The sequence below is a fragment of the Lissotriton helveticus genome, chromosome 7 (genome assembly GCF_964261635.1).
Source record: "Lissotriton helveticus chromosome 7, aLisHel1.1, whole genome shotgun sequence".
Taxonomy (NCBI): Eukaryota; Metazoa; Chordata; class Amphibia; order Caudata; family Salamandridae; genus Lissotriton; species Lissotriton helveticus.
The window spans coordinates 1036255180-1036277522 of NC_136068.1; the positions used below are offsets into that span (position 1 = coordinate 1036255180).

General features: G+C 44.4%; 1 protein-coding gene across 2 annotated transcripts in view; it reads left to right on the forward strand.

The window, feature by feature from the left end:
• The window catches only part of LOC144769628 (guanine nucleotide-binding protein G(o) subunit alpha-like), a 727529-nt gene that overhangs the window by 81394 nt on the left and 623792 nt on the right, over nt 1-22343 (forward strand). For both annotated transcript variants that reach the window (XM_078653798.1, XM_078653797.1), the window contains exon 3: nt 10641-10733. In XM_078653798.1, the coding sequence (XP_078509924.1) occupies nt 10641-10733 (93 nt within the window). The remainder of the gene's footprint in view (nt 1-10640; nt 10734-22343) is intronic.

The window sequence follows — 22343 nt, forward strand, 5'->3', positions numbered from 1 at the left end:
AAGGGCATCAGGGTTACAGTTTTCCAACTCCTCCTGTGCCTCAGTAACTACCAAGTCACTTTAGTTTGTCCTCAATGGCCCATGCAAGGCCAATGGGGGAAAGTCTCTGACATTTGCTCCCCAGCCGGGGATCCATTACACCAGACACATGGGTCTGGCAGATAGTTCAAATGAGTTTAGCTCCACTTTTTATTTCCTCCCCACCCTATTTACCCTCCACACCAAAACTAAATTTGGAGGAGCACTTGCACCTTGTGATGCTGGAGGTACATCTTTTTGTTCTCCCAAGGTGCCATCCAGCTGGTACAGGACTAGGAAAATGACTAGGGATGTTGTTCCCACTATTTCCTAGTGTCGAAAAATGATGGCGGTCTCTGACCCATTCTGAACCTTCGCCAGCTGAATGCCTTCCTACAGAAGGACAAAGTTGAGATGTTCGTGGCAGCTCAAGGTTTGTTTGCTCTGAATCCTGGATGGGGACCTTGGATTTCAAGGACACATGTTTTCACATTCCCGTTCATCAGTGGTGATGTTACCCGCGGCTCGAAGTGGGCCAAGAACACTAAGTTCTCTGCCTTTCAACCATACCTCTGCCCCTCACAAAAGCAATAATAGTTCTCATTGCCCATCTTCGAAAGTCAGGAGTAAATATATTCCAGTACATTGATGACTGGCTGCTGAAGGCGAGTTTGCCATAGTCATGGACTGCCTCCAAACCACAGCTAGTGTCTCTCCATACTACCCTTCTGTGTAGCGACTGCTTTAACATCTAAAAAAGGTCCCAAATTTTGAGATCAGCAAACTGCCACCAACAATTGATCTATACTCTGCATCCGAGGGTGTGAAAAAGGAAAGCGAAAACAGCATGCGCTTATATGTGGTTCTGCTCTGTCACTTCATGGGCAGTGTGAAGCTGCACTGCACCACCTTCTGGGGGGGGGGGAGCACTGTTGTGGAGTTTTCCGTTACTAGTCCAGGCAAAATTCAAAAAGTGAAGAATCTGCAGTTAGAGTATCTGTCAGAAAGAGGTTACCGAAGGTAACTCGTTCTTGTTATATATACATATATATATATATATATATATATATATATTCACTGAAAAAACCATAGGTTATAGACCATATATAGTTAGGAATTAGCATTTAAAAAACCTTATTTTACTCACACAAAACCATTGAAATTCCATATATAGTTAGTTGCACTAACTATATATCGCGCACCCGCAATCCACTGCTGATGATGTCACATATTACATCATTCATGACATGGTCAGTGACATCACTGATGACATCACTGATGACATCTCACTTGACATCAATGATCACATCACTGATGATATCATTCATGTGATAATACAATGCATCTCCTCACACTCTAATATAACCTCCGTTACACCCAGTGTTAAATAGAGAGTATCATTTTTGAAACCATTGACACACCAATACTAGTTACTACATACGCACTCACTGATTCCTATGTCTACACACACATTCACTCATACAATCATTCATACATACAATCACTCATCTTTACAACACTATCATATGCACTCATACACCTATACAGACACTCACACTCTGCCACTCATCCATGGAGTTACTCACACACCTAGTCAGTCCTGAAAAGAATCAATCACACTTCCATTTTCTCATCTATACAGTTAAACACAGAACACCTTACATTTTTGAAACATATACTAACACATAGTTACTCTCTTATAGAATCACTGATACAAGTACACATTGATCTGCACAGAGTCACACACCTCCCAGCCAGCCATACACACACTCAGTCTCCCATACAAATACTTGTGCAACCAATCAATAACCCATATAGCTACTTATATAGCTACTGATCAACACATGCAGCAGCTTGCACAACAACAGACATACTGATGCACACTTTTAGACAGTTTAGTCACTAACCCGTGCATTCAGTAAGACGCATTTAATCACTCACTCATACAGTCAATCACGCACCTACTAAAACCTTCATTCAGACACTTATACATCCACTCATTCTTCAATATGTAAAACATATTTAAACTTTACAGAAACACATAATCACTGGATGTTGTCATCAGTGATGTCACTGACCATGTCATGAATGATGTAATATGTGACATCATCAGCAGTGGATTGCGGGTGCGCGATATATAGTTAGTGCAACTAACTATATATGGAATTTCAATGGTTTTGTGTGAGTAAAATAAGGTTTTTTAAATGCTAATTCCTAACTATATATGGTCTATAACCTATGGTTTTTTCAGTGAATTTTCAAGGTTTTGTAAATGCTAATTCCTAACTATATATGGTCTATAACCTATGGTTTTTTCAGTGAATTTCATTGGTTTTTTAACAGCTAATATCTGTAGCTGTAAAATGTATTCTTCTTTAAATCCAAAAATATATTTTATATGTTTATTAATAACTTTTTTTTAAAATATTTTTTTTTCTTCGTTCCCGCTTCGCGAATCGGGAAGCTTCCCGTTAGCTGACCTTGATGCCGCGAAATAGACCGCGAGCCGGTAAACGTTTCTTTACCGCAAGTGCCGCGTTAGAAAACAACATCGTGACGCCTCCCGTCCGCATGACGTTCCACGTTGTCGCGTGATACGTCATATGACGTGCTACGTTAGCGAACTGGTACGCGAAGCGAGTGCCAAAGCGCAGGTTTCTGGAAGCAAACCGGGAGGCCCTGCAAAGCGCTTAACGTAAACACAGCAAGTCATGTGACTTGGTAATAACACTTTTCATTGGTTCATTTCACTTTTGGTTTCCTAATGATGTAAGACTAGGTCATATAATCTAAAATGAACACTTTTGATTGGTTGAGAACTCTTGTTTTTCCCAAATGATGAAAATCCCTCCTTCTTTCCTCACTCTGACTTTCATCATTGTGAGAGAAAGACCCTTTGTGATCACTGAGCAATGGCTTCTTTAGTAGCTTCAGCTGGTGCTTCCCCACCACCTCCACCACATCCAAGGAAGAGTGGACCACCTGCTCAAGTTGTAATTCAACAAGAAGAAGAAGAAGAGGAACAGGAGGACGAGCACGAAGAGAGGCAGTTTTTGCCTGAGCAGCCCAAGACGTCTCACCGGAAAGAAAACTTCATTTGGCAATTTTTTAAAATTCCCAAAGGTCAGAAAAAAGTAAATGCAAGATACGTTACTTGCCTTATATGTCAAGATAGACTGTCCAGAGGGACCGACAAAAAATACAGTTTCGGAAACTACACAATGCATCGCCATATGACTAGGTGGCATCCTAACAACTACAGTGCTGCACAGTTTCGGAACGACCTAGATAATCTCCCTATTATGGCCAGAAGATCTGTTGTACCGGAAGTAACGGGACCAGAGGGCAGGGAGATGGTGCCAAATATACAAATGAGATTTGGTGAAGTAAAACACACCTGCGTATTTTGCGATGGATTCATTTCCTACGGAGAAAGAAGCATCACTCTGATCAACAGAGCTATTGACTATCATATGCAAGTTTGTCCGAAACGCCCAAAATAATAAATACTTCTTTTTTTTGTTTTGTTGCTCCTGTTGAGCCCTTTACAATGAATCGTTTTCATTGCCCCCTCCAAGAAAACCCCAAAAAAATATAAAACTGTTCCGAAAAATTCAAAAACATTAAAAAAATGTTCAGAAAAATAAAAAAAAAAAGTTCTTTTCAGAACTACCTCCCCGTTATTAAAAAATTGGTACAATATTTGGAACTGTGCCAACCTCTATTTCTCTTAGTTCGCTTCCTAGTTCGCTCGCTGGTACGCGAACTGGAAGCGAACCAAAAACAGTAAGTATAAGGGAAGGAAACACACACTTATGTTAAAAGAAAGACAGCTATAGGGGAGTAAACTAGAGATACTATTACCCATAATCCACTACTGATGATGTCACATATTACATCATTCATGACATGCTCAGTGACATCATCAGCAGAGGATTGCGGGTTTTTTGGCAACATGCCTTATCCACGGTTTAATAACGCTGCCTTTTGCTTTATATAAGTTTTCAAATTGTATGAAATATATACCAATAGGTCTTTATGAACCTTTAGGTAGTGCTTTTGTTCATGAGGTCTGGTCGCTTCCATACACATACAGATGTTTCAAAGATGATCAAGAAGTTTATCTGAATGGAGAGGAATGCACTGAGACGCCAGATCATTCACTAATGTGTAGGCACATACAGTTACACGATTCATGCAACAAACACCGACCAAATATGGCTTGCGTGTTGCAAGGCACGCCAGTTCCTGCTATCATCCCCACGTTCAAGTTGTTGGAAAATGGTAGTTATTTGATGCTCAATAATGAAGATTGTTCTGAGTTAATTAAAAGTATTCCTTTTATCGTAACAGTAAGTGAACGGGTTATTTGCTGCAGAAATGTTCTATTTCCTCCCACACATGAACATAGGGAGTTTTCAATCTGGCCACAAATACCAACCTTGGGACACGTTTCAACGGCATGACAAGAATAAGAGCTCTTTTGTCTCAGAGAGAGGTGGCCTTGAGTTCGGCCCGTGAAACTTTCGTACTTCACATAGCGAACACCCGTACACAGGTTTGCCTTTCAATTTCAGCAACATGTTTCCGACTATCTTTAACGCATCCTCCACAAAATCCCTGGCACACTTTTTTAAAGTTGTTACCAGTGGTCTCGTGACTTCATTTGAGAAAATCTTTGGAGTCATCCCTGCTCCCTTTCATTCCATTTTCTCCACTCTGGTTCGTGGATTGCATTTTTACTTGCATTACCAGCGGACGCTCTTGTGCTTTTTTACATTTTTAAATATGGATGTCCCTCCTATGCAACCTCCGACCCTGCAGCTGCTGACACTGTTCCGCAATCGCATGCTAGAATATTATGGCACAATGCCGTTGGCGATATTAAGCACGGCATATGGATTATCTTTTCGGTTCTCCTACTTCACCTGTGTCCAGCCTGTATTTCACTGCCTGACCTGTGATTTCGATTGGGCCATTGATTTGTGTCTCTGCGGACCGGTTTCTCCTGACGTCGACTTTAATCAGCTGATGACTCCTATCATTACTCACGAGTTGATTTGTCCTGGCGAAAGGATTATGGCTGTGGCATTGATGCATGGACTACTTGGTCCCTGGAATTTACTGGCGGCAGCACAGTCTTTCTTGGAACACAGCTTTCTTGAAAACCCACCGAGCTGTCCTCTGATGGTGATAGAGGATCCGGTGCTGGGAGAGCACGTATGTTCTTTTCCGCTTTTAAATTGGATGGCTGAACTGTTTTCGGATGAAGACGGTGACTTCCTGTTGGAGGCTGTTGCAGCTTATTTTGCATACACAGTTATGTCATAGACCTTTTTCATGTTTCATATGCTGAGTACTAGAATTTCATTGACAATTCATTGACTTAATTGTCAAGTTTTTATTATTTACCTTGCCTATTGGCTTAAGACTCGATAAAGTACTTGGCTGTTTTATTTTTCTTTAGCATTGAATTTTCCTAGTTTTTAATGCTTTACCTTGCGGACCGTCCACATATAAACTTGCAATCTGCTCTCATGAGATGGCACTTCTATTATCTTATTCAGTTCGTTTCCGGATCATGAGGAGGTGTCATCTAGGTCCTGGATATCTTTACACCGTGTTAAGTTAGCATGGGCTCATTACCGGTTTAAACGCCATTTTTCCTTTTTTGCAACTTCTGCACACGACATTTAGTTGTTGCTTTAGCTTTCCACCTAGTAGTTCATCGTGGTTTACATGAGAATAATATGTTATTAGTCTACTATCTGCTTTACTTGTTAAACTATATCTGTACAGCGAGTGCTAAAGTTTCAAGAACAACACGATACAGAATTGTTATGAGGTCTGATCTCCACGACTTCATACTCATAACATAAGTGCAACTTCTGCCAATTCTGGGCATGAGGCGGGTTTTATATTGCTTTGCCGAACACACATACACAACAGTTGATGCGGTTCACATGAAGAGAGAGCTGGTGTATGCTGATGTGATTCCTTCAAATCTAAGACACTAAAGTATGGGCACGCCCTAAACCAACACAAAGAGACCTTCTTAGCAAATAATATAATATGTGTATTAGGGAGGGTGAGATATAAGCAGCCGCGGGCCGTGGAGGGAGTTACGGTGAGGCAGGGAGGCGGGGAGGGGGAGAAGCAGGGTGGAGCCCTCTCTACCTTGCCCCTCCCCCTCCCCGCCTCCCTGCCCCACCGTAACTCCCTCCACGGCCCGCGGCTGCTTATAAGTGTTGCTAACTCTTATTCATTTACAGCATGTTAACATACTGTCACCATTCGCTTTTTATGTACTAGTAACTATGCTGGTAATTTTGCTACTGATAATATGTGTACTTGTATTCTCCACCCTGCTTCTCCCCCTCCCCGCCTCCCTGCCTCACCGTAACTCCCTCCACGGCCCGCGGCTGCTTATAAGTGTTGCTAACTCTTATTCATTTACAGCATGTTAACATACTATCACCATTCACTTTTTATGTACTAGTAACTATGCTGGTAATTTTGCTACTGATAATATGTGTACTTTTATTATCTAAGGTACTACGCCTGAGAAGACGGCATTAGTAAATAAACATTTCAAATACACATGTGTTCTTCTTAACTCCATGTTCTGGTTTCTAAGAAATATATAACGACCGACTGTTCATGAGTTCCACGTATCCTGAGGTACTATAAGTTCATATTCTGGATTGTCTAAACATTGAGAGTTTGTTATATCCAATGTGACACTGTACCTAGCTTGCTAAATAGTTTTTGATTACTAACGTGAGTTTTGGGACACCCTAATTCGCCGAGGTTCCAATCCTCTGTCCACAGTTCTGTGTGAGAACAGAAACCCTGCGACAGGGGCACCCCCGACCCTTGCTGGACCTTCATCACACTTGCGATACAACTCCAGCAATGCGCCACCTTTACGGCACAGATACATCACGCATCTGTGCTGTTTTTGCCCCGTGATGCGCCGCATTGTAAATGCAGCACACCATAGGTGACGGAACAGCGGCACAGAATGACTAACACATCCCTGGTGATGCGCCAGTCATCATAAATCTATCCCTATGCTTCTTATCTTGTTAGAGATGAACCGCCATATGTATCATCAAAGTTATTTGCATTTCCTAAATAGCGAACTTTAAGGAATAAATAGCGATTCTTTACCATTCCTAGTTTGCGATGAGCTATTTGCTAATTAGCCGAATGTAGCCCAATGAAGCCCAATGTAGCCCAATGTAGCCCAAAGATGGCCGCCAGACACACAAAAAAACAAATGTAGCCCAAATATCAGCCAGATGTAGCCCAACTATAGCCCAGTGACAGAATGACCAATCAGCTTCGCAAACCTCCGTTACGCGAAGCGGAGCGCTGTTACAGATATATATCTTTTTTTGAACGTTAATTTCTCAAAATCCACTGGAGCACATATATTGAGACCTAGCAAAGGCACATCGGGCTACCAGTCCCTAATATTTTGCCAAGTTTCGTGCAAATCCATTCAGCCGTTCAATTATTATTTTTATTATTTTTTTTTGCCCCGCGGGGCCCTTTTAAAACCTCCACATCAAACCTAGGGGGTCAGCGAGGATCTACTATGCCCCCTTATAGTTATTTCCCCCTTTGTTTTGACCTCCTCTTGTCTCTCGATCCTACCGAGAGACAAGATGGCGGCCGCTACGGACTGTTTGGAATGTTGACAGACGCCGGAGAACCAATCAGCTTCGCTTCACAAAGCTCCGTTGCGCGAAAAGTCCGCGAACCAGAGCGCTAACCGGTCCGCTGTTACAGATATATATCTTTTTTAAAACGTTAATTTCTCAAAATCCACTGGAGCACATATATTGAGACCTACAAAAGGCACATCGGGCTACCAGTCCCTACAATTTTGCCAAGTTTCGTGCAAATCCATTCAGCCGTTCGGGCTAAAAGTGAGGCCAACCGCCCTATGGAAAACTCAATGTTAAAAACACGTTTTGGGACCCCCCTTTTTTCTCGGCCCCCACTGGACGAACCCCCCCCAAATTTTCAAGGGCTGCTCAGAAACAAAATGTGCCATTTTCCTGAAAATTTCAGCCAATTCCGTCCACAAACGCCAAAGTTATTAGACATAGAATTTTCAAAAAACCCATAGAGAAAAAATCCTAACTATATATACCTACTGGCGACCGCCAGTAGGTAATATATATATATATATATATATATATATATATATATATATATATATATATATATTTTATCTCCAAGTACCTTAAAGATATTCATATCTTCAAGGTAAGTAGATGTGGAGTTAAAAAGAACAAGTTCCCTTCGGTAAACCTCTTTCTGACCGATACTCTGACTGCAGATTCTTCACCAGCCGCGGTCCGTGCAGGTTACAGTGGTGGGGCCACATGGGCAGGGATTTCGAGGGGCAATGCAGAGGGAAAATTAATTATTTATTTCATTTCCCCTTGGCATCGTCCCTCGAAATATTCCCCTCCCCCCCACCCCCCCAATGCGGCCCCACCTCCCTACCGCAGTTACCTGCACGGACCGCGACTGTGCTTCACCTCTTGAATATATATATATGTTCAATATATATATATTACTAGCTTACCCGTCGCGCGTTGCTGCGATCTCAGAAGAAAGGAAATTCAAGGAAACTCGTTATGATAACATTCAATTTACATTGTAATTTTTATTGAACCTTATTCATTTTAATATGGAAAACATTTCAAAGTGTCGTTTTAATTCTATTTGTTTATTCGAGTGCTTGTTGATACACGATATTTTTTGTTTTTCCATCTGGTGCGTACACGAATAAATCAGAAGGTTTTCCGACGAGTGAGCTGGCCACATACAGTTGTCCATGTGAGAAGCACGGATTCTCCAAATCTAGTCCACACACTTGCAGCGATTGTCCTTGTGCTTTGTTGATGGTCATTGCAAAAGCGAGTCGCAACGGAAACTGTAAACGTTTGAGTTCAAAAGGCATATCTGTTGGGATCATTGGAATACGTGGCAACAGTACATCTTCCCCCTTGAATTTCCCTTTCAAAATTGTAGCTTCGATGACATTGTTCATCATCTTTTTCACCGAAAGTCTTGTACCGTTGCAAAGTTGTGGTGGATTGATGTTTCGGAGAAGAATGATCGGCACGCCAATTTTCAATGTTAAAATGTGCGGTGGCATACCTAGCAAATCCAGTGAATTTAATAATTCTGTTGGGTAATTGACAACTTCGTCTTGATTCATCACCGTATCGATGGACTTATATGTTGTCGCTTCGCCTGGTATTCCGTAAATGGAAAAATTCAGTATTCGAAAGATTATGAGGGCCCTGGGGGGCCGATATTTAAGAAAAATGTATGCCAGAAACCTTCGCGGGAGTGTACTCAGCAGCTTCTCAAAGTTTCATGGCGATCGGATGAATGGTGTAGTAATGCATAAAGGACAAACAGACAGACAGACAGACAGACATTCGTTTTTATATATATAGATTAGCAAAGGTTCATGGGTTCCAAATTATGTGGAGCCATACCTATTGAATTAATTATATATTTCGTGCACTCGAGTTTTGCTTAATATGGTAGAACACGTCTCTTATGTGTATGAGTATTTTTTCTTTTAACCCGTTGGCTGCTTCCGCGATTTCGTGGCAGTGCGGCCGTTTTAAAAAACGAGCGCGGCCGCGTCGGCCATTGGCCGACGGCAGCACCAGCGAGGTAGTGCTGCCGTCGGCCAATGGCCGATGGCAGCATGGAAGGGGTTAATAACATTATGAACTGTGCTGTCTCCACTCAGCAATGAACATGTTCCAAAATGGGTGGCTTGATTACATAGGATTTATTTATATCCACAGGCCATCTTCGAGTTTGACTAATGATTGTTTTTTTTCACGTAAAGTAATTCTTTTGATTTTAAATTGTCAATGAATTATAAATCATGCTGACATTGAAGAAGGTGTTGTGCCAAAACGCGTCTGTCAGTGCTTTGTAACTTACTGATTATAGCACTTTGCTTAAAACCTACCCATGAGTGCACCTGTTACTGACTGTGTAATTTGCTCGTTGGAAACAAACATTCGTATTGGGGCTCACCACCGCTAGGTATGCACCCGAGATGAGAGGTGCGGCGGAAGGTGAGACTTTGTGACTTTGGAGATATATATAAAAAATAGTAAATCTATGTTTATATATACTTAGATAAAAAATAGTAAATCTATGTTTATATATACTTAGATAAAAAATAGTAAATCTATGTTTATATATACTTACCTTAATGGTGTATTAAAAGTCAATATTCTTGCATGACAAAATGAAAAACTCAGTAATGTGGTAGAACGCTGCACTTGTTCTGCATTGTCTTCCTTCTCTCCCCATTACCTACCTCGCCATCGTCTCCCCCTCCCCCCTATTGTTGCATCCAGTAATTTTGCCTTATCCTGGTTACCCATTGCATTCCTTCCCATTTCTTGTCTATACATTGACTCCCAGCTCATTCAATTTATATGGAGTGTTTCCACTAGCTTTCATCTACATCACCTCCCTCAGCATTGTCTCCCTTCTCTTTGTCTCCTCTTAATCCCTGCAGCTGCAGCAGTGTCTAATTTATCTCACTCACATTTTTCTAGCCTGCTATGCTGGACAATCTCTTGGGCTCCATGAAATGCGTACTGCATGGGATGGGGCTTCTGAGGATCAACCTGGCGGACCGTGAAAACAAGGTAAAGGACAGAGGGTTTAGGTAATCGCTGGGTTGAAGGTGGGGCAGATTTGCATTAATGGGATGTTGACTATCACTCTGGCAAACAAAAGGAACAAGGTAAGATCAGACCAAGTGATGATGGTAAGAGAGTCAAAGTAGGACGTTCTCTGTGGGTGGCACAGTTTCCATGGGAGTACGAAGGGTAGGCCTGAGCAAAAATGGTGCAAGGCCTGTGCAGTAATTGGGTGCCAGCAATAAATGGAACCATGAGGCCTCATTGAAGTGCCGGTCCAGATTCTGTTGACCATAGGGAACAGGGTAAATAATGGGAGCCAGCGGATGTGGCCAAGGAATATGCCAAGAGTGTGCAGGTTCTGGTAAAGGTTAAAAGACCAACACTAACCTCTCGAGCCCCTCTACCTTCTCCTAGAACCAGAAACACTGACACTAGTTTTCTTTTTGTGTGTCTGGGATGGATGGTTTGGCTCTAGTACGGTTATAACCATGATCTCTTCTTTAGAGCGTTAAGCTGAAGCAAGCTCTCCCAGGATGGAAGGAACAGGACAGTTGGGGTACAAAAGACTTTGAGGGATAGCACTAGGCTGATGTGGGCTATTTCTAAATATCTCAACTGTTGAATATGGTACTGTAGATGGAGTTTGACTTCTGAGACCCATATCCACCAGATTCTTAGTGCGCTCCTTACCTCTTTCGGCGCTATTCAGCTTTCCTGCTTCCCACCTACGGTGCCCCTTATAGCCCCACCCACTGCTCCCTGATCTCCTTCCCCCTCTCAGTATCCACTTAAGAGCAGCCCCATTGCAGACCAGAAGTTAAGCAGGTACCTCATAGCGCCCCTAGAACTTGCCTGTGCCTGGTCCTCTGACCAGGCTGTTCGCTTTCAGGCAGTGTTCCAGTGCGTTAGAGGCTCCCGCCTTGCTGCTTCTGCCTCTCCTTGGTGCTTCCTATCGCTCTTTCTTGCTCTCTCTCGCTCCTCCTTTCCTTAAGTTTGTTCTGGCCTTTTACTTTTTGCCATTTCACTTTTGTTTTGCCTGTTCTTATTCTTAGCTTCTTTCCACTCTTTTGGCAATACTCTGTGACTGGCTTCTGTCTATTGCTAATCTATTTTGATGTATTTTTGCCATTTTATAACTCATTTCCTCACTGCCCTAGCTAATTGCCACTTTCCTGTTGATCTCGCTAGCCTTCGCACTTTCTTTCGCTTTTACTCTGTTTGATCTATGCTCAATGCTTTCTGTCTGTCACTTTGATCTTTCTCTGCATGGCTTTGCATTTCTGATTTTGCTTTAATTGATACTTTTGCTCTTTTAGCTCCTTTTTGCTCTTTTCCCCTTCAAGGAACATTGTCCTGCTCTTTCTTCTATCCTGCCTCACCGCATGTTCCTTATCTCTTCCTTCACTCTCCCAGTACAACCATCTTCCAGCCTGGGACACTGCCCTCTGCTCTCCTCTTCCACCCACAGGACCTACTTACTGGCAGCAGCAGCAGGCACACCAAAGGTGTGCCAAAAGCAAGCCCTCAATACTGGCCTCTGCTTTCAACGTTGTTGCCCTGCTGCACCACACAACACTGAGGTAGCGTTATGTGTCGCCTGCAAATTTATTATTTGCTCTCCCACACCTACTGCTCACCTCTTCCACACTAGCAGCACCCTACTCTCACAGTTACACCGACTAGCTACCTCACCACACAACATCCATACTCATGTATGCTCCTCATCACCTGATCACTCGCTAAGCATGCCACCGCACCAAGATAACCTCCCCATACAGCAATTTTGACCCTCAACTGGACCCGACAAATCTTGTAGCGTGACTCCCTGTCTCGTCCAAAGAAACGATTATGACCATGTGGCCGTCATCACCAAAGCAGGGCCCTATTGAACCCTTGCCCACAACACACCTTTACCAAAGGACTTCAACCCATCAGCTCAGCATTCACACCTATCCTGAATCCTCCATTTCATCAGCCACCTTCCTGGACTCATGGAAACATGTCACAGTCCTCACCCTCCTGCTCACGAAGCCCTCTGCAAACCCATCAATGCTCCCCAACTACAGCCTGATTTCCCTGTTTTTGTACCCACCCAAAGTCCTAGAGAAGTTCATTACCAGATGCCTATCTGATCACCTCAGCCATCACCAACCCCTCGACATACACAGTCTGGATTCTGACAGCACAGAAACGGCCATAATCTCAGCCACATCTCCACGATCCTGAACATGTGAGACACAGAGGTCCTCATTTTCCTGGACCTCAGAAGTCCTTGACCTGGTTTCACACCCTATCCTCATCCATTATTTGCACCAAATTGGAATCCATGTCCCGTTTTCTGCTGGATCTTCTCCTTTCCGATGGCAGGAGTCAGTTAGTCTGGCTCCTTACTCTTCGGACGGTTGCAATCTCATATGTGGTGTACTGTAAAGACAATTACTTAGTCTGACCCTCTGCAACAAATGCATGATCCCACTGGCAAGCATCACCCGCAACATGGACATCTTTTCCTACGCCGACAACCCTCAACTTATACTCTCCCCCCTCGGACAAGACTGCTAATACTTTGAACAAGTTTAATGCCTGCATGACAGAAGTTCTCAACTGGATGCGACCAACTGTCTACGACTGAACACAGACCTGTTAGAAATTGTGATCTTCTGGCAGAATAACAGTAGGAGCTCCACCTGGTGGCTGGCTGGCTGGACTACGGCCCACACCCACCCACTTCTCCCACATCAAAAATCCTCTAGATGATCATCAACAACAAACTTTACATGACCTCCCAAGTGAAAGCATTCACTGCTTCTTGCTTCCCCACCCTGAAGGTGCTGAGGGAATGTTTCAAATGGCTACCAACCAGCAACTGAAAACCCATTAAACACACCCTTTTCACAAGCTAGCTGGACTACGGAAACACCCTTTAAGCCGAGATCAGTAAGCAACTCACCATATGACTGTGAAACATTCAGTAATCAGCAGCCAGAGTAACTCCTCTCCAATGGCGCACACACATCACACCACTGGCTCCCCATACACAAAAAAGCACAGTTCTGACTCCTCACTCACATTTTCAAGCACTACACAACACTGACCCAGCATACCTCAATAACTGCATTTCCTTTCACTGAGAATCCAGACACCTCCGCTCAGCTGGGCTCCTACTTGCACACATCCCACGCATAAACCAGGTCTGGCGATGTGGCTTTCTACTACATGGCAGTGTGGAATAACCTGTCATTATCTGTCAGAACCTCCTTTTTGGTTCTTGAGTTCTGCAAAAAGCTAAAGACCTCACTGTTCGACTAGTTACCTTTCTTCCTTAGGCGATGCTGGACTTACACCTGCTCAGGGCCAAGATACCCTCCTGGCTTAAAGTACGGTACACAAATCCTCAAAACATAACCTAACTATTGTGAGCAGTACAGGGCCTCTCAAAGGCTGCAACCAAAGTGTGCACAAATGGACACCGATTGGCCCTCACTTCCACGTCTGCCTAAGAGCTTGCATACAGCCAGGTGCAGAGTCACAGTCTGCCCTCCTGCCCTAAGGTAACAGGGTTGCCTGACTATTTGGGTTGGTCCCTCGCACCTGCTCTTGCATCTCCATTGTGCCTCCCCGACTCATTATCCGCAACCCAATGGTGTATAGGAGGGTGGGTATGTAGCTAAACTCTGGTGAACAGGAACTTCATTTTAAAGACCTCATGTCAGAAGCAGAACATGGTTGACTGGGGGCATCATTTAAAATGATGAGGGATGAATTACTTCTTTGAGGGCTCTTTGTGTTTGTAAACTGTATAGTCCTTTGGCTGCTCTTCATCCTGTGACACTGGTTTTTTTCATGGAGTCAGTGAAAATGTCTATTCTGGGGCCCTGCTGTTTTAAAATTTAGTTTGAAATAAATAAAAAATATACCACAAAGGGAAAACAAAAGAATTTTGGTATCCCGACTCACTCTAACGAATGGGGTATGGCTGGGTTGGTCTCCTGTTGGCCATACACACACACATGATCCCACTGATTCACACTCCTGGACTTTGCAATGTTATTCCGATCAGCTTCAACTGTGGTATGGGGTCTGCACCTCATGTGAGGGTGGGTGGCAGGAGAATGAAAAAGGACTACAGGCGCTTATTACTAGCGGTTGTACTTGGCAATAAATTAGTGCATCTGTTTGGCATTCTTCTCTGTTCGGCTGAGGTGCCACAGTATGAAGACATGGAGTCATGGCATGAGGTGGGTGGTGGGGTGAATCCTTACTTTGGGACTTTGATTTCTTGCTTCTCTGGTGCGATCCTGTATGTTGGGTGTCTGATTGCTGCGTTCTTACCTTTAATACCTCTTCCAAAGTAACATGCTCATTGGCCAGAATACTTTTTGAGAGCTGAATTTCTTGCACTTCATGAACTTCTTGATAGCTTGCACTTTATTTTGAAGAAATTAGAGACTCTTTTGTCTAGTGTATGTATCTGATAGAGACTTCTAGCCGCAGATTCCTTACCTTAAAATATTTTCAAGTGTCAGACTGGATCTGGAAAATCATGTGTAGTACCTCTGTCCACCTATAGGAGGCGCTGATCAGCTCCGCATCTACGCCATCTGCGCCAGATGTGGTGTGCACAGTGCCTAAGTATGTGCCAGTCAAGCTCGCTGGCATAAGTCGTTTTCTTTTTGCGCAATCAGCGAGAACTGGAAGAGCTGCATCAGTAATTTCTTTTTTGTCCGATTTTTCTTTTTTTTTTTTTTCTTTTTTTTTTCTTTAAGATGTTTTGAGCAATCTTGCTCTCATTGTGTCTTAGAAATGTTCCCCATTAAACCTGTCGGTTTTAAGCCCTGTGGAGCCTATGACAGGCAAATGCTTGTGATAGACACTCACTTGGTTTACTTATGGTGCCTAGAGCCGGACCAAGACTCTGAGGCCTGCCCTGACTTTCATGTGATGAACCCCAGATCGATCCGGTAACGAGTGTTGAAGCTCCTGATCTCTCTGCCCGGATGACTTTGTATTGCTCCAAGTCACGTGGAAGGCCCCAGGCCCGCTCTCTGAGTCGTTCCATTCGGTCATCATGGTCAAAATTTTCATTGGGTAAGCCCCACAAGAAGGCAACTGAGAAGTTGCAATTTTCGACTTCACCGTGCTGTCTTAATCTTCGGACAAGGTTTGTAAGCGACTGCACAAATCTAGGCCCCACTCTCACATTAACACTCTGGAGTCTGGGTCCACTCCATGTCTCCCAGAATTTCTGGAGCCGGAGTGACTCCAGCCCAAATGGAAGAATTCCATGAGGCTATGCACCTCACTTTTGGGCAAGCTGACCCTTATGGAGCGCCTTCAGCCTCCATGGGTTGGTAAGGTGCCACAACTGATTTCTCACCTGTGAGTTCGCCGTCTGTGCCAGTCAGGCCTTTGGATCTTTTCCTGGATCCAGACCAGCTCTGATTGCAAATCCACGACCTTCACCGGAGTCTGGTCCACTGGTGCCGTTCCTGCTGCCGCTGACCCCATTGTAAGTTTCAAATCCGACTCTGGCATAGACCAGACCACAACCTCCCGAGTCGAAGATAGTGCCTCCAGTTGTTTGACAGGCCCTGTGAGGAATATGCTCTCATACCACAAATTGGTTCCCCTCCATCCCCTTACATCCCCGTCCTGGGGAATACTCGCAGGCCAAGGTTTAACTAGCCTATGTGCCACAAGCCGAGTTGAAACGTCGACGAACATATACCCTTTTACCTGGACCCTACCAACACCTATCTCTGATGTGCCTCACAAGATAACAATCTGTGATTGTAAAAATAATGTAATTAGACCTTGTAAAATACTTTCGGTCATGCCAACAATATTGATATGTTATGTTATGTTATGTTATGTTAAATAAATTTCTTAAGCGCGGCTAACACCATTAGGTTTCTTGGCGCTGTGCTGGGGGAGCAGTGAAAAGAATGTAAGACGGAATCTAAAGGTATGAAATGGTGAAAAGGAAGGTTTTAAGAAGTGATCTGAAACCAGGATATGAGGGTGCAAGCCTGAGAGAGAGTGGGAGAGAGTTCCAGAGGGATGGGGCCAGAAGAGAGAACCTAAGGCCCCCGTATTTTTTCCTCTTGAACCTGGGAACAGATAAAAGAGCCATTTGGGATGAACGTAGATTGCGGGACGGGGTATAGGGATGGAGAAGGGAAGAGATAAAGGAGGGACCCTGACCAGAAAGGGACTTGGAGATAATACAGCCTAGCTTGAATTTACAGCGGGCAGATACCGGGAGCCAATGAAGACTCTTAAGAAGTGGACGAACGTGCTGATCCCTCGGCTGGTGGTAGATCAAGCGAGCAGCTTGATTTTGGATCAGCTGGAGTCTTTTCAGTTGGTACTCAGGAATGCCAACATACAATGCGTTAGCATAATCAAGTCGGCTGATCACCAACGCAAGTAGCGCTAACGTGAGCGCTTCGGTGGTAAGTAGGCGGGAAATTTTTCAATCCCACATCGAACTTTCCTATTCTTCTTCACCTTATTTTGGGATTACCTTCCCGTCCACCTACTTTTGAGCACTCTCTTCTTTGCACGTTCCCCTTGGAGCAACCTCTTAGAGTGTTATTGCATAATTTGAAATGTAATATATCCTTACTACTTAATGGAATAAACTCATTGTTTTTCATATACAATTGGCTGCTGCACATCCTCATTTGTCCTGTGGAATTATAGTTTACCAAAAGAGAGTGGTATTCATTTAGCTCTTAACTAAGAAAATAATGTAATTTATTTTACTCCGACTAAAGATTGGTTTGAAGACCATTGTTTTTCTATACCTTGGAACATTACAAGCAACCTGTTGGCACCTGGATCTAGCACCACCTGCCCACTGGTAGACTATAACTTCAGACAAATTGATACTCTAAACTTTTTTGTGGGGTTACACCCTTCCATTTGCGGAAAACCTGCCAGCCATGTTACCGTCCTCAGATCGGCTGACGGAGGATCACCTCTCCCTTTTGCCTCATGAAGTACATGCTCTTTGGCCAAAGTGGCCATTGAGAGGGTACCAACATCAAAAGTAGGTTGTGGTTGTTATTCTCGCTACTTTCTGGTGGTGCAGAAGGACAGAGGCCTCCGACTTACTCTAGATTTGCACCCTCTCAAGTACTTCATGCGATATTCAAGATGCTCAAGTTTACTCAGAGCCTGTCTGCCCTGGATCTAGGAATCTGGATGGCACTGCAGGCCTTGCATGATGCATATTTCCATATACCCGTCCTGCTGGCCCACAGACATTACTTGCAGCTCATGGTGGGCCACAAGCATATTCAGCTTGCTGTGCTTTGGCCTTACTATTGCCCTTTGGATGTTCACAAAAGTGATGGCAGTGGTCGCAGCCCATCTGCGGAGGTCCGGATTTCCAGTCTTCCCCTACCTCTGTGACTGGCTGTTGAAAGTGGGCTCACCCTAGGAACTCCTCACCCTCCTCGAGACTTCGATGGATGTTCTGTATTCGCTGGGGTTTACTATCAATGTGACTCCCTCTTCGATGCTTCCTTTCATTGGATCCATTCAGGACACAGTGCACTTCCACGGCTATTCTCAGATAGGAGAGTCCAGGATATTGAGGCTATGCTGCTGATGTTTCAGCCTCTAGTCTCGATTTCGGTGGGACTGACTCTGAGGCTGCTCGATCTCTTGGCCTCCTGCATCCTGCTGGTAAAGTATACCCACTAGCATATGCGAGCTATGCAGTGGAACCTGTAGTCCCAATGGGAGCAGCATCAGATCAATCTCTCTGACTTGCTCCAGATGTCGTAGGGAATTGCAAAAGACCTGTAGTGGTGGCTTAAGAACCACCACTGGTCAGAGACAAACCCCTCTCCTTTCCTACCCAGATTTCACAGTAGTAATAGATGTGTTGCTACTGGGTTGGGGTGGCAATCAGGAACCGTGGAAATTAGAGGACTCTGGTCCTCGGCCCAGTCTCCCCTCCACATCAACTTTTTAGAGGTGATTCTCTTGGCATTGAAATGCTTCCTCCCCTCCATCGAGGTAAGATGGTTCAGATTTTCACAGACAACACCACCACCATGTGGCACTGAAACAAACAGGGCTGGGTGGGGTTGTGGACCCTGCACCGGAAGATTTAGCGCCTCAGGACATGATTGGAATGTCAGGACATTTTCCCAGTCATGCTCCACCTGGCAGGTTCTTTACACCACAGCTGATGAACTCAGCCGTCGATACCTCGCAGATCATGAATTGTGTCTACGTAACATGTCCACCTCTGAAATTAATTTCATATTTCCCTACACTAATTCAACACTAATCCTATTTTGGCTCCGTAGTAGCATGCTACTCACTAAAAAACACTTCAACACCTCATCAAGGGTAGCAAGCACTATATAAATGCAAACCTTTTCCCTCTTCTATCTCTCCAATATCCTTCTCAATCCAAATAACAGACTAACATATCCACAGCTCAAATTAATTTCATATTTCAGTATACTAATTCACCACTATTCCTTTGTGTTCCGGAGTAGTGTGCTACTCACCGAAAAAGCACTTTGACGCCTCATCAGGGGTAGTAAGCGCTATATAAATGCAATTACAATACAATACGATACATCTGGAGGTGGGGGCAAGATCTCTTCCTTGACTGGGGAGAACCTTGGTTAGATCTATTTGCGAATGGTGAGACCGTGCAATGTCATCACTTCTGCACATTGAAGTTTCCAAGCTGGCTCTTAGATGCATTTCATCTCGAGTGGGGTTTCAGGACTCCTGTACGCCTTCCCGCTGAAACCACTCCTGCCCCGAGTTCTAAAGAAGATCAAGACCGACCGGGCCCCAGTCATCCTTGTGGCTCCTGATTGGGCACAAAAAGTATGGTATCCCAAACTATTGTGCATGAGCATCGGTCCTCCGATCAGGCCACCCCTCTGGGAGGATCTCCTGTTGCAGCATCAGGTCTGGGTCCCACACCTGAACCTGTGCATGCTCTGCCATCATGTGCAGAAATTGAGCAGTGGCAATTGAGTCTTCTATCTCCATCCCAATGTCTGTGAGGTCATCTTGGCAGCCAGGCGTCCCTCTACAAAGACTGTATATACCTGCCATCGGGATACGTTTGTGGCTTGGTGCACTGCGAAGCACGTGACCCTTTTTCTGCACCCTTGTCCGAAGTGTTGCTGTTTGTGTTGTTGTTAGCCTGGTAAAGCCTTCCTCTAGGCACGGATAAGGAGTATCTGTTGGCTATCTCTGCTTTTTTTGCAGCTGCCAGATCAACATTCTCTGTTATTTATTTATTTTTAACAATTTTTTTTTTCCATTTTATTTGATACATTTTGATCACATGGCCTCTTTCAGCAAAAATTACATTTTTAATTCCAATAGCTGTGCTTTTATATGAGTGTAGATGTACGTTACTAGTTCAGTAGTGGCAATTTGTATAGTTATAAACGTTTTCTCGCCTTATGTGGAATAGTCCTTCCTGTCGTATGTCTGGTTTGTGGAGCTACCAGGAGGTTCGATTGGTTACTAACTTTGATTTAAAACTGGGTAGAAGTGTTTGGGAAGGGGCAGTGTGTATGGGTGGATGACTGTTGTCTCTGGTGGCTTTGGTATGGGGCGTAAGTGGTCAGTTTCTGTTCATGGTGACTCTGTCCCTGTGAAGGCTGTTGGGGCGCGGGGCTTGTTTGTTCGCTGTGCGTAGGGGGGTCCATAATGTTGAGGATTCCCTGGGGGTCTCGGTAGACGGAGCCTGGTTGGGTTCCCCTGAGGGCGTTAGTGGGTACAGGTGTGGTAGGGTGTCTGTCACATTTTGTCGAAGTGTTGAAGGAGTTCGGTCCATTCTGTGGAGATGTGGTGCTGTATCTCTTCCTGTTTGATAGTGTCTTCCTCTGCTGCGCCCCATTTGCTGACGGCGCCTATCCAGGCTGCTATTGGGGCCCTGTTGGGGACCGCCAAAGCATGGCAATACCCTCGCTTTGCTAGCAATATATCCAGAGATGCGAATCGCGTTTGGGTTTTGAGTTGCTTCTGGCGGTGGAACACCCCCAGTGCGCAGGTCTCCCATGTATTTATGGTTGTGAGCGCCATGACCTCTCGTACCGTGTTGTGCACTGTGTTCCAGTATGATGCCAGAGTGGGGCAGTTCCAGAACTTGTGTTGAAATGTTGCATTGGGGATGTTGCAGCGCGGGCATAGGAACTGCGTTTCGGGATAAAATCTCTGTAGGCATGCTGGTGTTGGGTATGCACGATGTAGAATAAAAAATTGAATGTTTTTGAATTGTGAGTTACGAGCGAATTTCTTTGGGTAGTGCGGGGCCTGTTCCTGTTCTTTGTCATGTAGTGGCCGCTCAAACTCCTCCTCCCAGTTATGTCTCAGTGGATTTAGTGATATGGCCGTAAATCTCCATAGGGCTTTATATAACCAAGTAATTAAGTGGCGTCCAGGGCCCATGTGTACTATTGTGTGAAGTACTGGGTGTGTCTTTGGTTTTCCCTCAGATAGGTCCCAGAGTCCACAACAGTCTGAGATGATCTGTCTGTGGAGGAGGAACTTTCCTCTTGGGAGGCCACTCTCCTCAAACGAACAAATGGGAGGGGTTGGCAGTCTGCAAACAGGGTCTCCACCTTGAGGAACGAGTGGTCCGTCCAGGTCTGCAAGATTTGAGCTATGTCATATTCTCTTACCAGTATTGGGGTATCTTTCATAGATTCACATGCCTGAATCATCCCCCGTCGCCGAGGTGGGAGTCCCACGGTATATAAAAAAGCGGTACCAAAAGTAAATTACAGTAGTAGGCCCTATGAGAAGGCCTGAGGTCTAGATTGTAGAAGCCTATCTACCTCATTATGCTAAAAAGATCAAAGTCTTTGCTCCAACCAATCAGCTTACAGCACCCTCTAGAACCCTCTCTGCAGAGCCAGTTCTCCTCAGATTTTCACCGCACGTCGTGTGGAAGGGAGTCTCCCTGAGTCTTGACTCAGTTTTCTCTAAGCTTCAGGATGTCTGACAAGAAGGCCTTGTTTAGACCTTGCAGAACATGCGAGAAGAAAAGGGTCCATGTTGATGACCAACATAAGGACTGCATTTATTGCCTTTATCCTAAACCTGAGGCAAACAATTGTAAGACCTGCCACACCTTCCCATCTAAGACTTTAAGGGATAGGGAGGCAAGAGTTCTTTTATGGCTAAAATCCTCTTCTACTGATGATGAAGACCGAGCCTCTACCTACAGTAAGAAAGCGAAATCTCAAGAGGATTATCCAAGTGAGGGGAGAAAACATGCTAAAACCTCCCACTCCACTTCAGGCTCTTGACAGAGATCTCCATCTTCTATCTCTGGAACCTCAGCTCTCAAGGAATCTTCAAAGTTAACCGTGAGTAATAGCTCTTCTGTCTCCTCACCTGTGACTACCATTTCAACTTCTACTTCTTCTTCGACGGCTATGATTTCTACTACAGCCATCACTTCTCCTATCCTGTCTACTCAAATCTGCATTGTGGCGAAAAGAACTCTCGTCGACGACCCGTCGACGACAGCCTCGTCGACGAAGAAGCACTCGTCGTCAAAGAAGCCCTCGTCGACTAAGTCATCTACGGTAAGAAGAAAGGCCCGTTGAC